At 37.1% G+C, this 18,155-nt stretch overlaps 2 protein-coding genes across 2 annotated transcripts; one reads left to right on the top strand and one right to left on the bottom strand.

Annotated features, from left to right (window-relative positions):
* The first annotated feature begins 781 nt into the window (after window positions 1–781).
* Window positions 782–6,699, top strand: LOC123660486 (polypeptide N-acetylgalactosaminyltransferase 3-like). The gene is made up of 7 exons (XM_045595552.1): window positions 782–1,126; window positions 1,200–1,348; window positions 1,430–1,527; window positions 2,112–2,292; window positions 2,911–3,049; window positions 3,472–3,657; window positions 5,383–6,699. The coding sequence occupies exons 1-7, from the start codon at window positions 1,112–1,114 to the stop codon at window positions 6,415–6,417; spliced, it is 1,803 nt and encodes a 600-aa protein (XP_045451508.1). The 5' UTR covers window positions 782–1,111; the 3' UTR covers window positions 6,418–6,699.
* Window positions 6,700–12,835: 6,136 nt separating this feature from the next.
* LOC123660715 lies at window positions 12,836–17,605 on the bottom strand. Its single transcript, XM_045595762.1, has 3 exons — window positions 17,302–17,605; window positions 13,737–13,946; window positions 12,836–13,232 (listed from the first exon to the last, which is right to left on the bottom strand). The coding sequence occupies exons 1-3, from the start codon at window positions 17,342–17,344 to the stop codon at window positions 13,021–13,023; spliced, it is 465 nt and encodes a 154-aa protein (XP_045451718.1). The 5' UTR covers window positions 17,345–17,605; the 3' UTR covers window positions 12,836–13,020.
* Between the last annotated feature and the right edge of the window lie 550 nt (window positions 17,606–18,155).

Consider the following 18,155-nt stretch of genomic DNA (forward strand, 5'->3'; position numbering starts at 1 on the left):
AACCAGACGGGTTGTTGTGTCTGGTGGGCTACCGGTAGGCCCCAACGGTTGTTGTCGGGTTCTTGTCAATCCCTTTGATAACTTTGAATAGCGCGATGTAGGTTACGTTATTTTTCTCTAGTTTGTATGGTCTAGAGACGCGAGCGCCGAGCTGGACTCCAGCCACGCTGGACAACTCCGTACATTTGTGTGCTTGCACAGATTTATCGGTGAAATTGTCAGTTATTCGCCATCACGTGCTAAGCGCGTGCATGCAGTTTTGTGTTATTTGTTCAACTCTAGTATCATGTCGTTCGACGATCACAAAGCTATGGCAAGAATTTATTCTGCTATTTAAAGAGAAAACTTGCTTGTGGGAAGTAACAAGTAAAGGGTACCACAATAAGCAACTTAAGCAAGCAGCGTACGACTGCTTTGTACAGAAATGGAAGGAAATATTACCACAAGCCAACAAAGAACTTGTAATTAAAAAGATTAGCTCTTTGAGAGCTTCCTTCCAGCCACGGCGACAGAAAGAGCAACTTTTGTGCGGCCTCGGTGCCATGGTAGGCAACCAACAACGATACGTGCAAGACTGACCAAATTACATAATTGACTGGATTGCAGCTCGGCGCTTGTATAGTGTGTGGACGACGACGGATTTGTCCACGAATGAGTACGGCTTAGGGCTCGGCTCGCGGTACTAATAGTGTAACTAATAGTGGGCTTTAGGTGGAACGATAGAATGGATGTTGCATGCGTTTCGGATGGTTAGTGCAACACGGCCTTTTGTAGCTTTTGACATTTTAAATTTGACAATGTATGAATGTATATAGTTTCCTTTTAATATTTATCCTACTCTTACTCTATGAAATATGAATGTAGTGTACAAAAAAAGTATTAAAAATTTAATGTATCCTCAGTCAAAGAGTACAAAAGAGTATACAAGGATTACAAGGTACTCAGTAGTCAGTACCAAGTACAGTATAAAATTATAAAAAAACGAGTAGTTATTAAAAAATGAATTGGTTTTATATTCTTAAGATAATGGTGCCTACTATCACATCCAAATATTTTAATTTATAGTATTAGATATAGTGTAATAATATAAGTTATCTCCTAATTTTACAAAATGATACTAAACAAGGTAAGTGATTACTATTTTAAATGTTTTTTCTTAATAATTTTGAATAGTATTCATTTTATTCTATTCTTTACAGCAAATTCGATCATTTATGTGTAGAGGTCGAAAAAAGAAAATCATTAGTTTAGTCATCATTTTAGTATTTTTGATAAATGCAATGTTTTATGTAAGCTTAGAATTATACAATACAATTAAAAGAAGAAATAAAGATTCGTGGTATAGAAGGTATGTAAAGTAAATAAAATGAAAAAAATTTAAATCATGAACATAAATAAAATTTATATGAGAATATCTTTTTAATTTTAGTTTAAATTTGGACCAAGACTCTAATGTGGATAAAGCGGGGATGAGAATTGTTGTTGGCCACTATGTTGGTGGAAATTCTGGAGGAAATTTATCCCAAGGTATTTTTTTTTTGTAATGTATATAATGTATGTAACAATTATATAAAATAATCTGTTTTTAACAATTGAGTTAAAAAAAATCTTATCATACTGTTTGTTTCATTCTGCTTTTTGTTAGTTTCCATTGTTATTTAAATTTTGGCTGTGTACATGTTATCTCCTATAGATTCAAGGGCAAATGGTACTTTTGGTTCATCCAAAATATAGGTTTATTTAGGATTAAAAAAACTCTAAAAATCTCTAATTTTGTAATTGTAATGCAATTTAGTAACATTAAATAATTGAATATACATTTTAGTACTAAAACACAAAATGAAGTTTTAATATTTTTTTAAAGGTGCTACGTAATTAGAAGTAGGAAGTACCTGACAAATTGTTTAATCTATTCCTGTTATAATTAACAATTCTTTACAAAATCATATAAATGAATTGTTTGTTAAGTAAGCCTTTTGATATTTTATATGTTATTAATTGTAAGATATTAATTGGATATTATATTCATTAAAATTTTAATCTATAACTTAATATTTACATTATTAAATCGCTGTTGTTATTTTTTTTATTTTTACAAAAAAAAATTTCAGAGGTAATCAATACTAATCACTATTCCCCAATTGAGGGTGCAGGAGAAGGAGGGAGGCCAGTTCAATTAATGCAGAGAGAAATTATAACCGCTAGAGATCTGTACTCTTTGCATTCATATAATATTCTTGTAAGTGATAGAATATCTATTAATAGAAGTCTTCCAGATATGCGCAGTGAGAGGTGAGATTTTTATTTTTATTATCAAACTTATGTTTTGTTCAATCACTGCACTATTAGGCTGAATTTTTTCTACTTGTTGTTGTAGAATACAACTATCATTAATGTATGTATAATTAGTTAAATTTTAACAATCCTATGATACTTGAAAAATATCTTATACTATTAAACGAGTAATTCTTGTATAATAATAATAATTTATTTATTTTGCAAGAATAATGGTATACAAGTTATCAAATTACATAGCCAACATATTCTACCGATTTTCGGGGTGCAAAATTTTTTTTAAATGTAACATAAATAGTTCATTTTAATTTATAAAATGTCAAAAAACAAAACAAACCATGTCAATAAGATAAAGAAAAAAAAAAATGAATTAATAAACAGCAAAATCCATGTCACATATGGTCATTTAAGTAGTCATTAACATTATAATACAATTTATTTAACAGAAATTCATAAAAAAACTTTCTTGAATACATATATATAATCTGAATCTCGGAAACGGCTCCAACGATTTTCATGAAATTTAGTATGCAGGGAATTTCAGGGGTTATAAATAATTCTCTTGAATACTTTTACTGCGAAATATATTGTGATGATATATTATTTTGTTTGCAGTTGTAAAGACGTTCAATATGATATAGAGAATCTTCCAACAGGGAGTGTAATAATAGTTTTTCACAATGAAGCGTGGTCTACTCTTATGAGAACTGTTATGTCTGTGCTGTTAAGATCACCTGGAGTATTATTAAAAGAGGTATCTATTATTTTTTTATTTTGTGTGAAATTTGTTAATAAATTGTTATTACACATTAAATTACTGTAATTAACAAGTAAAAGCTGGTTTAATTAATTTCTTGACAGTGGGGTAGTAAATACTTCACTACAGAAAAAAATGCTTACAGATTAAAGTTAGTGATTGATTCTAAATTTTATGAATAAATGTATAACAATCACTCCCACGCAAAATAGGCGCACTGAGACGTCGAGTTGCGGAGAATAGCCCGTGAAAAATCAATCAATCAATCAATAACAATCACTATCTTTAATATTTTAGTCTAATCGATCAGTATATTCAATAGTTGCAAAAAACATAAAATGTGACATGTAATTTTGTATTGTATTGTGCTCGATTTTCCGCATTTAGACGCGACATGTAATTTTAAAATTTCATTTCAGATAATTTTAGTAGATGATGCCAGTGATCGAAAGTATTTAGGTAAAGAATTAGAAGATGCTGTTGCTAAATTGAACAATGTAAAGATATTAAGGAGTCAAAACCGAACTGGTTTAGTAGGTGCAAGATTAATGGGTGCCAGGGTTGCTGTTGGGCATGTTTTAGTTTTTTTGGATGCACATTGTGAGGCAAGTAAATTAACATTATACATTTATGTTCAATAAAGATACCTTTAATGATATATTAGGTGAGGGATAAAGATTCCTCGTATTTTATATAGAAATTCTAGGTAAGATTTTACATTTATTTCGATAACTTGCCATTTTGTTCGATAACTTGCCGCCACAGACATGAGACCATAGACAGGATTACGTATATTTCGCTGTAGAAATTTTAGGACTTATCATTAAAAACCGCGACAAATAGTTTTGACAGTCCTCCTTTGATGTTACTTTTTTACTACCTAAAAAATTCTGAAGAGACTAAATCAGATGTTCGGTCACCAACCCGCCTGCCCAGCGTGGTGACTATGGGCAAAACACATGAGTTGGCGCCATAATGTCGGGCGTAAACTTGTGGAGGCCTATGTCCAGCAATGGACTGCGATAGGCTGAAGTGAGTGAGTAAGTGAATTAGATGAAAATTAGAGTGTGCAAAATCGAGGCTATATGGTGAATGCATTAAGAATTCGAAATTTAAGGTCGTGCGTTGTCATGATGAATGAACACAGTCACCTTTTCTGTTCGTCGATCAATTCTCGTCGTTTATTTTTAAGTCTCGTCAGCTGTTTGTAGTAAATCCGAGTTGATGGTTTTGCCGGGAGGTAAAACTTCATAATTAATGATGAGCTTCCAATCCTACCATACACTTGATGCGTGTCAACCCGGGTTTTGCGTTATTCTGTATAGCTTTACCGACCTGTGACTACGATATCTTTCGTACATTCTTATCGTTGGTGATCCACTTTTCGTCACCATTGATCCAATATCTTCAAAATATATTCGATATCAATACGTCTTAGAGAGAATTGCTAAAGAGTACACGGTCCATTAGGTTTTTTTCAGTGAGTTCATGTGGTGTGTGTGGTAGTGGTACCATACATATATCGAGCTTTTTTTGTATAGCCAGCCTTTTTAAATTGCTCAAAACTATTTTCGACCATATAATTCTCAGATCTTCAGCTATATCACCACCACTCAAATGTCGATCTAGCTCTACTTTTTCAAAAATGTCGTCACGACATAAAAAAATTCTAACTGAAAACGCTTAAACTAATTTTGTGCTACTTTTACTGACACTGCATTAGGTATATAAACAACACATATTTTTGCTTAAGCGGCTTAACCCACTGTTGTAACTGTTAAAATCGGACCCTGTCTTCGGACATTATTCCACTTTCAGCACTTGTCATTGGCAAAATCATCGGCGAAAAGCTGATGGAGCCATAGTAGAAGAAGAAAAAGAACACAAATTTTTTTCGCGGTTTGAGTTGCAATTTTTCCCTCTTTTAAAGTAAGACTTTAAAATGTACCGAATTTCCTTATTTTATTATTATTATTCTTGGGATTAATAGCTTTCAGTTGTGCCAGAGGGCACTGTCGGTTTCGCCAGTGTCACGTGGGATAGAAAAGACACGAAGAGAATGATCAGTGTGGTTGAGATTGTAAGCTACAGATTGATTACCGAATTTCTTTGTTAGATTTATCTATTTGGCGGACAGATAAACAAATGAAAAGTGGCGGGAATCTGTTTATTACTTTTAAATTTCATTTTTAAAATGTCACCTTTTTATGGTATCAAAACGAACCAGCTACAAACAATACAACAAAAATATTTTATTGCAACTTGTTGCTATAAAAACGAAAAGTCTTTTTCACTAACCTGTTATGATCATTACTTATTATATTTTACAGGTCACACAAGGTTGGATCGAACCTCTTTTGGACAGGGCAGGAAGTGATGACGTATTTATTTGCCCTCATATAGATCTTCTCTCAGACGATACGTTAGCATACACGAAAAGTATTGACGCGCACTGGGGTGCATTTAGTTGGCGTCTTCACTTCCGTTGGCTAATGCCTAGCAGTGAGGTAATGAAAAGTAAGTCTACAAATCCATCCAAACCATATCCAACCCCAGCGATGGCAGGTGGTCTATTTGCTGTGAGGAAAAGTTTATTTTGGCGTTTAGGGGGATATGATGAGGGTATGGTCATATGGGGAGCAGAAAATTTGGAACTTTCTTGGCGAGCTTGGCAGTGCGGCGCAAGGGTTGAAATAACGCCTTGTTCTCGAGTTGGACACATTTTTAGAAGACATAGTCCATATAAATATCCCGGTGGCGTCGCAAAAGTCTTGAATTCGAATCTTGCTCGAGCCGCCACAGTATGGATGGACGAATGGGCCGAGTTCTTTTTTAAATTTAACCCGTCAGTTGCAGCAATACGTGACACTCAGAATGTGGCTGATAGGATTGAGATCCGAAAGAATTTAAAATGTAAAAATTTCAAATGGTATTTGGAGAATGTTTGGCCACAACATTTCTTTCCGACTGATGACAGGTGGTTTGGTAGGATACGTAATGAAAAAGGCGGTTGTGTTGGAGTGACTGCGGGAACGCCAGGGCTTGGTGGTCCCGCTTCATCGATAAATTGTGGAAGTGATTTAGATTTAGATAGGTTGGTCGTGTATACCGTAGAAGGGAAAGTTATGGCTGACGAGGGGTTATGTTTAGAACAAGGGAATGGTCGGGCGGTATGGAAAACGTGTACTGAAAATATTAAACAGATCTGGCAACAGAAGGGTCCAAGGTTAAAAACAATTGATGGGCTCTGCCTAACATTATTACCCGGTGATAGTAAAGAAGGTATTGGTGATTCCTTGACAGCTAAGCGCTGTTTAAACGACAATAGACAAATATGGCATTTTGAACGAGTGCCTTGGCGTTAAACATGTGATACTTTTAGGTAAAAAAACTCGTACAAATATTATTTATATTAATTTTACATTGAGTTTAACTGAACACATATCTCCAGTGTTGTTATTTTAGAGGTTTGTACCGTAATGTAAGTCCAGATATATATTTTTCTCCTTGCATATTTTTCATCCGTCATCGACATTTTCTGTTTCACTGTTCTTTTACTATTGATATCGATTTGAAAGTTATGTAAATAAATGATTAGATCTCTATAACACATATTACAATTTAAAAGCAGTACCTATTGTAAGTATGAATTTATTTTTTATTTTATTTTAACGCTATATTTTTACCAATTAAAATATTAATAATATAACCAAGAATAAATTAAACAAAATATGTTGTTTTTAAACCAACTTCAAAAAAAGAAGAAGGTTCTCAGTTCAACTGTTTTGTATGTGTGTTGGCCATGACTTATTATTATATATTCTCATTTTATTACGAATTGAAGTCGAAGTAATGATTTTGTTTGAGAATAATATTTTAACATTTTCTCAGTTTTAAGCCACGTGATAACAATATTAAGGTTAATTTTTATACTATAAAAGACATTAAGCCTAGTTTTTTCGATAATGCATTTAAATCTCATGAGCAATTTTATTAACAATAATACGAGCATATTAGAATAACGTGTTAAACTATAGTGTATGCATATAGGCTTAGATTTTTAGACAGAGATATCTATGATAGCTATTAAAGGGGCTAATAACTATGTGTTTATTATATTATCGTTTTTAAATCTTATTTTACGTTTACAGCTGTCATAAATATTTTTGTTTGTAAATTGAGCACTAAGTGTTTTATGTACTTAACTAATTGTATGAGTATGAAATTTACTGTGATAGTTTTTATTAAAAGAATTTTTACTAATTTTATATAAATATCAATTTATTATATTTAACTAAAATTAATTTTATATGCTTTTTTTAATTTGTAGCCCTTGTATTTTTTACTTATTTGTATGTTTCAAATTATTAGTATATAGCTTACTTTGCAATTATAAATGTTATGTTTTATTGATATATGATTACTAAAATTTTTAATACTCAGCAATTTGACGAACTAAAATAGATATATTGATATTACTCTGTCACATCTAGTCTAAGGATATCTTTTTAAAAAATTTGTCGTGCTTAATCCATTTAAAAGTTTTTTTAAAGATTTTTTTATAAATGCACATAATTTTTATAAGAGACTGTGATAATATTAATGTGTTTACACGATTTAGGTCTTCGGTGTTAGTTTATGCAATAATATCTGTAGATTTAAAGTGTAAAGACATAAACACATGAAAAAACAGTTTCTATGATAAGTGCTTAAGCGTAAAGTAAATGTTAAATTGTTACTTACTTTTCGGGCTCGGTATGTAAGCGGGTACCATAAACGAATAATAAAAACATGGATTAATTACACTGGTCAACAAAATTTTAACTTTTTTCTGTCACATGAATACCTGTATCAAATTTTGATCATTGGATTGTATCTCTTTAAGAAATACAATCCGCTTTTCTATGCGCTGTCCTATACCCAAAGGTTGTCTGGAAGAAATCGCTCTTTTAGCGATAAGACCGCCTTTGTACATCTTCCTCTAATTATACTACTTTTGTTTGTATCTTTTAATGGTGTGCAATAAAGAATATTATTATTATTGTACTGAATGTCACTCCGCCCGCCCAATACATAATAGATACATATATTATAATAACTACTTATATAAATAATATAGTAAATTTACTTATACTTACATATATAAATATAAGCGGGTGGAGGAATACGCCCCGGCAGGGAGATCAAACGGCCGGGGGTTAGGGCTGTAGGCTGAGAAACCGGCGGACAATCCTAGCCGAGTCAAGTAACACCGCCTTCTGCATCCTGGCTGCGAGCGAACCGTCCCGGATCCCCAGTTGCCTCAGATGGTGAGCGAGGCTAACCGGGATCAAACCGTTGGCAGATATTACGATAGGGATTATTTCAGCAGACCCCACACCCCACATGTCGACAATCTCGTGCGCCAGATCCAGATATTTACGTTTTTTCTCAGTCTCGGCTTTCACGAGATTCTCGTCATGCGGGACGGTGATGTCCACTAAAAATACCCTCGACCGTGCCCTGTCCATCACCACGATATCAGGCTTGTTCGCCAGTATCGTCCTGTCTGTGGCGATAGGCAGGTCCCAGTAGAGCCGGACTCCGTCGCGTTCGAGTACTGGCACCGGTGAGTATTGGTAATACGGCATCCTCTGTTCCAGGAGACCGTACATAAGAGCAAGCTCTTGGTGGAGAATCTTGGCCACTTGGTTGTGTCTGTGCAAGTACTCAGTATTAGCAAGCACGGAACAACCCGAAAGCACATGCCTGAGTGACTCACCGGGATGACGACAGGCTCGACAGAAGTCGGGAGTGCCATCCTTCAGGACGTGCTTTCGGTAGTTGTTCGTCTTGACCACCTGATCTTGTATTGCACAGACAAAACCTTCGGTTTCCCCAAAGAGGTCGCCGAATCGCAGCCACTGCACGGAGGCCTTACTGTCCACGTGTGGTGCGTGAAGCGCCTTGTAGAACCGTCCATGCAGTTCCTTCTCCATCCATACGGTCTCCCGGTCAGAGGTGCTCAGTACGACCGGTTTCTGCCAGTTCTCTTTGGCCAAGGCTAGGGGGGTTAGTCCTTTGTCACACATTGAAACGTCACCATGCAAAGCGCTGTCCCGTCTCGTTTCAAAGTAGGCCCTGAGGCTGCACACCTCGCGGTTATGCATAGTCTTAGCGCTTAACATGCCTCGACCACCACACTTCCGCGGGATGTACAGTCTCATGACCGACGACTTAGGGTGGTGCATGCGATGGTGCGTCATAGTTGTGCGGACTCTTCTATCCAGGGCGTCAAGTTCGGTCTGAGTCCATCTGAGTATGCCAAAGGTGTACAAGAGAGTGGGCATGACCCAAGCGTTATAGGCTCGGACCTTGTTGGCTCCAGACAAGTAGCTCCGAAGAACTTTTGTCAGCCGTCCAAAAAAGATTTCACAAACTGCCTGTTTCATGTCCACTTCCTTCACCCCTATGCATTGTGACATACCCAGATACCGGTAAGATTCAGCTTCGGAAAGGGTCTTGAATGATGTTAATTCGAGACTAAGCTGCGACGATTGAGTCACCTGACCCCTGTCCACATGCACGACCGCACACTTATCTACTCCAAGCTGCATCCTGATGGAACTGCTGAACTCCGTAGTGATTTTCAGCAGTTCCTGCAGGCGTGCAGCGTTAGGTGCCAGCAATTTGAGGTCGTCCATGTAGAGAAGGTGGGAGACTTTAGTACCTCCTCTCCGAAACTGAAAGCCTGTCCCCGAACGCTCCAGCAGGGTGCTTAGAGGGTTCAAGGACAAGCAGAACCATAGTGGACTCAGGCAATCACCCTGGAAAATACCCCTCCGTATCCTGATTGGGTCATCCGCCCCCGTCAGTCGCTCGCCCTGGAGACATAGGATCGTGCTCCATTGCCCCATACATACTCCGAGGAAGTCTCGAACTGCCTGGTCAACCTTGTACAGCTCGAGGACCCTCAGGAGCCATGAATGAGGTACCGAGTCGAAAGCCTTTTTGTAGTCGATCCAGGCGGCCGAAAAGTTCCGACGGTTGCGTCTGACAAGCTGGCCCGCCACAGAGTCGATGAGAAGGAGCTCCTTTGTACCGCGACCGCCTCCACGACATCCGTTCTGAGCTGCAGACAAGATATTAAACTCACCAATATGTCGTGAGATCTTACAGCTCAGAACGGACGTCAGTGTCTTGTAGATGGAGGTCAGACACGTTATGGGGCGGTAGTTGGTGGGATCTGCGGTGTTGGTGGACTTAGGAGCTAAGTGAGAGATCCCGGTAGTGAAAAGGTTCGGGAGTGTCTTCCGATCTATTGCCTCTTGGTATTGTCGAGCCAAGGTCGCATGGCAGACCGAGAGCCCTTTCAGCCAGTAGTGATGCAGACCGTCGGCCCCCGGACTTTTCCAGTTCGGAGCCCGCCGGACCGCACCACTGACGTCCTCCGTAGAGATGGCGATTGGGTTCATCGGTTCGATTTTAGCACATGCGTCCTGAACCGCCGCAATCCAAGGGCCCTCCTCGTGCTCCACCTCCCCTGACCATATGTTGCGCCAGAAGGCGACGAGGTCAACCGTACTCGGTTTTAGGGAAGCAGAGCTCGATATCGGGTTCTCCAGCTTTCTATAGAACCTTTTCTGATCACTCACGAAGAGGCGATTTTGTCGAAAGCGCTCAACTCTCTCAGAGTACCTGCGAATGCGCTTTCCCCATGCCGCGATTCTCTGCTTCAGGCCGTCGATGCGCTCCGTTAGTTTATCGGCTATGTCAGGCTGATCGAGGCTGATGCCTAGCCCGTTGAAGGCCATTCTAACAGAGCGCACAATCCTTGGCCTTGTGTTGCCCGACCTGAAAGCTAGCAGCCTACCAATGAGGGCCCTGGCCAGGTTGATACGGCGTTCTATTCTCCTCTTCCAGGCTGGTACGTCGCTATTCTTATGAGTAGCGCGTCCAGACTCCTGGGTCTTGACTCCGACAAGGCGGTGCACCGCTAGAGCGGCGCCGAAGAGAATAGAACCCGTATCCTCCAAGCTGAGGCTGCCTTCCAAATAGGGCGGCAACAGTCTGTTGGCTGCCTCAATGGCATTCCGCGTCGCGGCATTGAGGGGGAGGCGAGAGAGTCGCGGTCTCATTTCCAGAGGAGCGCCTCGAGTCTCGGAAATCGCCTCTAGCAAGATCCCTCTCATCTGTTCTACTTTTTGGGCGACTGCTCCCTCAGTGATCACCTCCACAAGCGCTTCGCTACGAACGCCTTCTTGTTGCGTTGACACTTCGTTGCGCACCGTGGACACGGGTTCGACTTCAGGAGCAGCCTCACGTCGAAATCGTTCGAGCTCGGCGGCGTCAAATATGCCCTTTCGTTGGATGTACCGAGCTCGATCTGCCAGGTTCTGTTCCGTAACAGTTAGCGTAGGCTCAAGCAGTAGGAACTCGCGGTGCATTACTGCCCGGTAGCCAGTCCGCCCGGTTTCACGTCCTACAGCCCTATAGTACGCACGCATGACACTCTCGTTCATTTTCGGCGTCCATCTCATGCGACGTACTCCACCAGCGGCGGGCAACGAATGCTGAGTCCCTTGGGACTCTGTCGTCGCCAAGCCAACTGGCGGGGATGGTGGATAACCCGACCGGTCAGGTAGTGGTGCCGGTCGGCGGGGTTGGCTGGCGGCCCGCATGCTGCCACGTCCAGCGCCAGCTCCAGACGCGCCCTGGCGTCCCCCAGGCAGCGGCCCTATGCGCCTTTGTAAATCATCCTCCATCATAGTATTTTTTTGAGTGCTAATATACTCACTTGGAGAGGCACTCACGCTCTCCAAGGAGGCTGCGCGGGTGTTATGCAGCTTTTGTTGCCCTTAGTCGCCTTTTACGACACCCTAGGCGTAGGAAGGGGTGGTCCTATTCTACTCTGCCGGGAACCACACGGCTTTTATTATTAAAATTATTATTATTATTATTATTATTATTTATTATAATTGGATTAACTTATAAAAACATTTTAACAAAGCGACTCTGAAGTTTGTCTAGCAGTTAAGTAGGTATTCATTATTTTACTGTCTTATATCGACACCAGCAATTTATACTAAGCTAACTCATAAAAGTGAACTTTACAATAGAGGCTTATAAAAGGGAAAAACGTGATACCTTTTATATTAATTAAGAAACTTATTTCAAATTTGGTATCTTTAATAGTTATTTGTTCATTGCAATTTCACAATTTTTTTGTTACATATAAAAACACATTTTATCAAGTTTGCATTAAAAAAACAAACTTATCAAAAATTCGAGTTGGCGTAGTAGTAAATTGTTGGTGTCGATATGTAACATAGAGTGTGGATACAGACGCGAGGCATTAATCCACATATACTACATACTATTTCTAAGCTTTCGATAAAGGTAGCTAAGTGACAAAATAGTTTCACAACTAAGAAATTATATGAAGTATATGTGGTTTGTGTACGTTCTCGGTATATAAAATATGGCATAAGTAACAGTAAATGGCGTTCAATGTAATAAAATTATTTGACTCGTATTGTTATATTATATACATATTTATTTGAATATGTTTAACAACAAGTCTACTAACAAGGTTATAGGATTACATAGAGCCCTTTGTTTTAAACTTAAGGCAAGTAAAGTTAAAATGCTTGGCTTTAGAATTTAATTGCATTTTATTCGTATTCTAGTACTAAACTATAATACTAAAGACTTTCATGTTTATATACATTAGAGGTTGTGTAAAACTATCACAGGGATTAAAATTTTTTTGGTCCAAGATGGTTATGTTAATGAAACAAATTGCACTTTTGTAATTCGTATATTAAACATAATACAAATTTTTTGCATAATATTGTTTTTTTTTTAAATGTACAACTAGGTATATATCAATTTGTTACGGATATAAATGAAAATATAGAAATCTTAATAATTATTATGAATCAATAATTAACTTGACTTTTAAGCCTATAAGTAACTTTTTTATTGTTTCATCTTAATATATAGTAAAGTAGTAATGACAGTACTATTACGTGTAATTTAAACACGTGTTTAAAAGCAGAGTTGCAATTGTCACCGTAGCATGTAAAACACCTCGCGTCACTGTGTCCTCTGGCTCTTTCTACAGCTACAAGACCAAGGCACACTGAATCTACTTGAGCTCTGGGTACGCAACCTCTTATTGTGTCTACTGTGTTGCCAACTAAAATAAACAATTTATAATTAATATTTATTACGTAAAAAAATCTGCTGTCTGTGTGGTTACGACAGTACAGAATATAGCCACCCCCTCTCTTCCCGTGGGTGCCGTAAGAGCGGACTAAGGGATACCACAGTTCCACTATCACCTTAGAACTTAAAAAGTCGAACGATGGTGGAATGACCATCAACTGCTGGCTTTGAAATACACTGGCCGAAGACGAGCAGCAGCGTCTTCGTTGCGACAAAGCCAGCTCTGCGGTCACCAACCCGCCTGCCCAGCGTGGTGACTTTGGGCAACACACACGAGTTCACGCCATTTTTGGCGCGAACTTGAGGAGGCCTATGTCCAGCAGTAGACTGCGATAGGGTGAAGCGTGAGTGTGTAAAAAAGATCAAAACAATTCTTCTAAAAAATAGTTATTACTAAAAAAAAAATTGGGGTAAGTAAATACATGAAAAGTTATAGATTACTAGTTAAGGTACAATCATTTAAAATTATACTAACAAGATTTGTCATCTGGTGTTGCCACCATTTTTAGACATCGCATTTCTATGGGTATTCTAGAATCCGTTGAGGGAGGAGGATGTCCCAGGTTGTGTACCCATTGTGCTGAGACCCAATTTGAGGGTCGGCAGTCTACTGAATTTCCTGGCCACACTGTTTCCTGTGGGTGACATCCTAAACATCTTTGAAAGAAGCAACTCTCAGGAGAAACTGTAACAAATTATTATTTTAAAGTAATTTTTAGCCGACTTCAAAAAAGGAGGAGGCTACTCAATTCGACCGTATATATATTTTTATTTTTTATGTATGTCCGGGGATAACTTCGTCGTTTATGAACCGATTTTGATAATTATTTTTTGTTAGAAAGTAGATATCCCCGGTGTGGTACCATGATAAGGAAAACAGAATCTGATGATGGGGTCAGAGAAATCGAGGGGAAACCCTTGAAAATCCGTACAACTTTTTATTGGGTGTACCGATTTTGACGATTTTTAATTTAATCGAAAGCCGATGTTTATCATGTGGTCACATTTAAATTTCATCGAGATCTGATTACAACTTTTGGAGTAATCTTTGATAATGCGTATTTACTTGACTATTTTTTCGTCTACCTACGTTGTATTTATTACTCGTCGATGTAATTGAAGTCGTTTTTTTTCGTTTGCCAGCAAACACAATTATATACTACAACGTAAGTACGTTAATTTACAAAATTTAATATACGTATTCCTTGGTTTCTCATTTTTCAACAATCACTCTACATAAATATCTTTTGATTTTTATGTGTGAAATTGTTTAAACAAAATTATAATTTTAAATATTCGGGTCAACATGACAAATCAATTTGGTTCGCTGTCGTACACGAATGCTTACCGTAATTTAAAACACCCTTACATAAAAGAAAGCCCGACAGATTCGCCTGTCATGTTACTTTGCTACACTTGACTTATGACATTTTTGTAGTGTGTCGAGTTGGGTTCTGCACCAGTCTCTGCCGGTCCGTAACTGATCGCCGTACTAGTACGCCTGCATACGCCGTGATATGATTGTTCCACAGCGCAGTTTACGTTTGTTTTAAAGGCCGCAATCATACGTCATTTTCTCCCATTTCGCGCCATTTTACCGGCCATCAGCAAGCGTTTCGATCTGATCCGCGCATACCGTAAGTAATTATTGAAATCGAAAGAATCTGCTTATGACGAATAATTACATATTGATTTGATAGTTTTGCAGCCGCTATTCTTTCAAGTTTTTGTATATAAATATTTGTTTCAATTTGACTATTAGTTCACACTCTCCCTATATTCAATTTACAACCTTTATTAACCGACTTCCAAAAAGGAAGAGGTTCTCAATACGACTGTATTTTTTTATGTATGTTACCTCAGAGTGGGTGGACCCATTTTAATATTTTTATTAATCGAAAGGTGGTGCGTGTCATGTGGTCCCATGTCAATATAATTGAGACCCAATAAGTACATTTTGAGTTACCTACTAACAATGCGTATGTACTTGACTATTTTTTCCTCGACCTACGTTGTATTTTACCGCATAACTTTTCACTGAGTATACACATTTTGATGATTCTTTTTTTATTCAGAAGCTGATGCTTGTTAAGTACCTCCATATAAATTTGATTGAGATTTGATGACTCTTTTTTGAGTAATCTTTGATAACGCATATTTACTTGACTATTTTTTCGTTGCATTACTTGACAAATATATTTTTGACTGATCTCAAAAAAAGGTTCTCAATACGATTGCATTTTTTAAAATGTGCCTCATAGCTTTTTATTGGATGTATTAATTTTGCTGATTGTTTTTTTTACTCTGTGTACCGATTTTACTACGCAGATGATGATTGTTGTTTTATTCGAAAGTTTTCCTTTTTGTGTGGTCCCATTTAAATTTGAACGAGATCTGAGATGAGATGATTTAAACTTGTGGTAACACTTGATGTTAATATATTTTTTTTTCAAATATTAATTTATTAATTAAATTTAAAAAAAAAACTTCGACTTTGTTGTCAGATAAAGTTGGCTATTTTTGTGTTGGTTTACTATATATGGTTATACTAGCTGCTGCCCGCGACGTCGTCTGCGTGAACGCCTTTTAAAATAACATTCATTTACCCGTTTCTTCTTTACATTTCATATCTACAGAAAAACCTCATAGATGGCGCTACTTTAAAATTGTCTTGTCTACTTATATTCATTTAATTATGTTTATCGGCTTACTTACTTATATTGCGTGATTTTTATAGTGTGAAGCTAGCTAGCATAATAACAACAACATTCAAATATGCGTCGTTAGATTACGCATTGTTACAGAATGCGTTGAAGAAATAAAGGTTCACTGCTCGTTCCCCGTAGGTGATAGCGTGATAATATGTAGCCTATATGTTGACCCGACTTCTTAATAATATTCGTGCCAAATTTGAAGTACATCCATGCAGTACTTTTTGAGCTTATCCCGGACATACATACAAACAAACAGACAAAAATTCTAAAAACCATATTTTTGGTTTCGGTATCGATTGTAGATCACACCCCAAGTATTCTTTAAAAAAAATATTCAATGTACAGTTTTTACTTTCCTACCATTTTATTATATGTATAGATTTAACGACGTTATTTAAAGAAATCACTTAAATTTATTCAAAAAAAATTAATTCGCTAGTGTTCTAAATTTACATGTTAAGTTGTTGTTTCTATATAATATCAAATAGTTTCGTAGGATAAAATTAATAAGTATAGATAAGCATACGACAAACCAGAGATTTTCTAGAAAAACACGTGTAACGAGGGCCATGGTTCTTAGAAGAAAAATTGTACCTATGTATGCATATTGGAAAGTTGAATCCGAAAGTTTTGTATGAATCCAGCGAAATATAAAACGGTAAAGGTGGTCTATCAGTCGGTGATGCGTGAAGAGTTCTTCCGTTGGTAGTCCGAGAAAGTAGATGATGGGCGTCCGACATAATTGTGCATGACTTACCGCATGTACCCACTCGGTCTCTATTGTAATTTGTAACATTATACACAATTTGCTATTCATGACAGATACAATTGATGTAAAATTTAGAATTATTGGAATAAAGTGTAAAATGAGATTTTTTTACTAATGAATTTGTATTTTTTATTATACGTAAGCATGATCATAAGGCGTATTATTTTTGTTGCTCTTTGATTTATCAAGATAAGTATCTTATCGCGCGGAATACTAACCTAAATATGAAGCAACTGATGCTCATCGTAAAAACTTCGACCCACGCATTTCGGCTGCGAAAGACACGTCTGGTATTGTGACAATGTAAATATGTTTGTCAACAGTGAATAGAATAAATATTTATTAAGTGGTAGTTGCGAATCGAGATGTGTCGAATCCATTGTAAGTGACTTAAGAGGCGCGGGCGATCAGACCTCGTTAATTCGAACCGGCGGACCGAAAGAAAAGGATGTGATGAAACCATTTTGTTAGAACACGACAATAATTCTATTGTTACAAGTTTCTGCCGAATATTATAAATTAAATTCAAATAATCGTAAGACAAAATGAAAGCTTACCAAGTGAAAAAAATCCGGCAATAGTAAATATTAACACAAACATTTTTTCAGTAAAAACACACAAACATGACGCAGGGATAACACTAGAAGTACGTCTACGTCCGATATCTTTCTAATCTACATTGGCATTGTTTTTTATCTTACATGTGTTGTTATCACCGGTCACTAAATTATTTTTATGTTTTTAGCATATAAAAGATAATGGAAAATTGATATGGAATTGAAATAGACTTTTCCCAAGTCTTTTCGATTGACGCGCTCACGACAAAAATAAATCGAATCTACGGCTTAAATCCCATTTGAGTTTGTAGATAGTATTATGTTTGCTATTCTTGGCACAGATTGATGTTTACACCTACATATAAATTGACCTTTGGTTTATATAGACTTTAGTTTTTTTCTAGTGGACAACAATTGTTTAAAAGCTATAATAAAAAAGCCGACTTGTTTTTAACCACGCTTCTAAGTAAATAAAATACCTACGTAGGTACTTCAAATAATTACTGGAATTTAATCAGAAGCGATAACGATAATTATTTTTAAAGTAAAACTTCTGTACGCACGCTTGACTTTGGGAGTAAGCTGGTGAATGCATGTCGAGAGCGTTACGAAAAGTGTGATCGGGCGATCCAAACGGAAGTTGAAAGGGAAATATAAGTTAGTGAAGATAGAAAGAGAGAGAGTTACGTTTCGTAAGTTTTACTTCAGTCGTGTGGTTTAAAGCACAATCGTTTTTTTCGTAAATATTTATTGCTCTTATAGACATAATATTACAAAATTAATGTGTAAATAAATGTCACACAACATTAATTAATTTATACATAATGTACTAATTGCACCAGTGATTAGTATTT

Source organism: Melitaea cinxia, chromosome 15, assembly GCF_905220565.1.
Source record: "Melitaea cinxia chromosome 15, ilMelCinx1.1, whole genome shotgun sequence".
Lineage (NCBI taxonomy): Eukaryota > Metazoa > Arthropoda > Insecta > Lepidoptera > Nymphalidae > Melitaea > Melitaea cinxia.

Coding starts and splice junctions, on each gene's coding strand:
- LOC123660486 (XM_045595552.1), top strand. Junction 1,528..2,111: donor TGGAGGAAATTTATCCCAAG/GTATTTTTTTTT, acceptor AAAAAATTTCAG/AGGTAATCAATACTAATCAC. Junction 3,050..3,471: donor CTGGAGTATTATTAAAAGAG/GTATCTATTATT, acceptor ATTTCATTTCAG/ATAATTTTAGTAGATGATGC.
- LOC123660715 (XM_045595762.1), bottom strand. CDS start 17,344: ATGTTTGTGTTAATATTTACTATTGCCGGATTTTTTTCACTTG. Junction 13,947..17,301: donor TGCCGGATTTTTTTCACTTG/GTAAGCTTTCAT, acceptor AATTTGTTACAG/TTTCTCCTGAGAGTTGCTTC. Junction 13,233..13,736: donor AACACCAGATGACAAATCTT/GTTAGTATAATT, acceptor TGTTTATTTTAG/TTGGCAACACAGTAGACACA.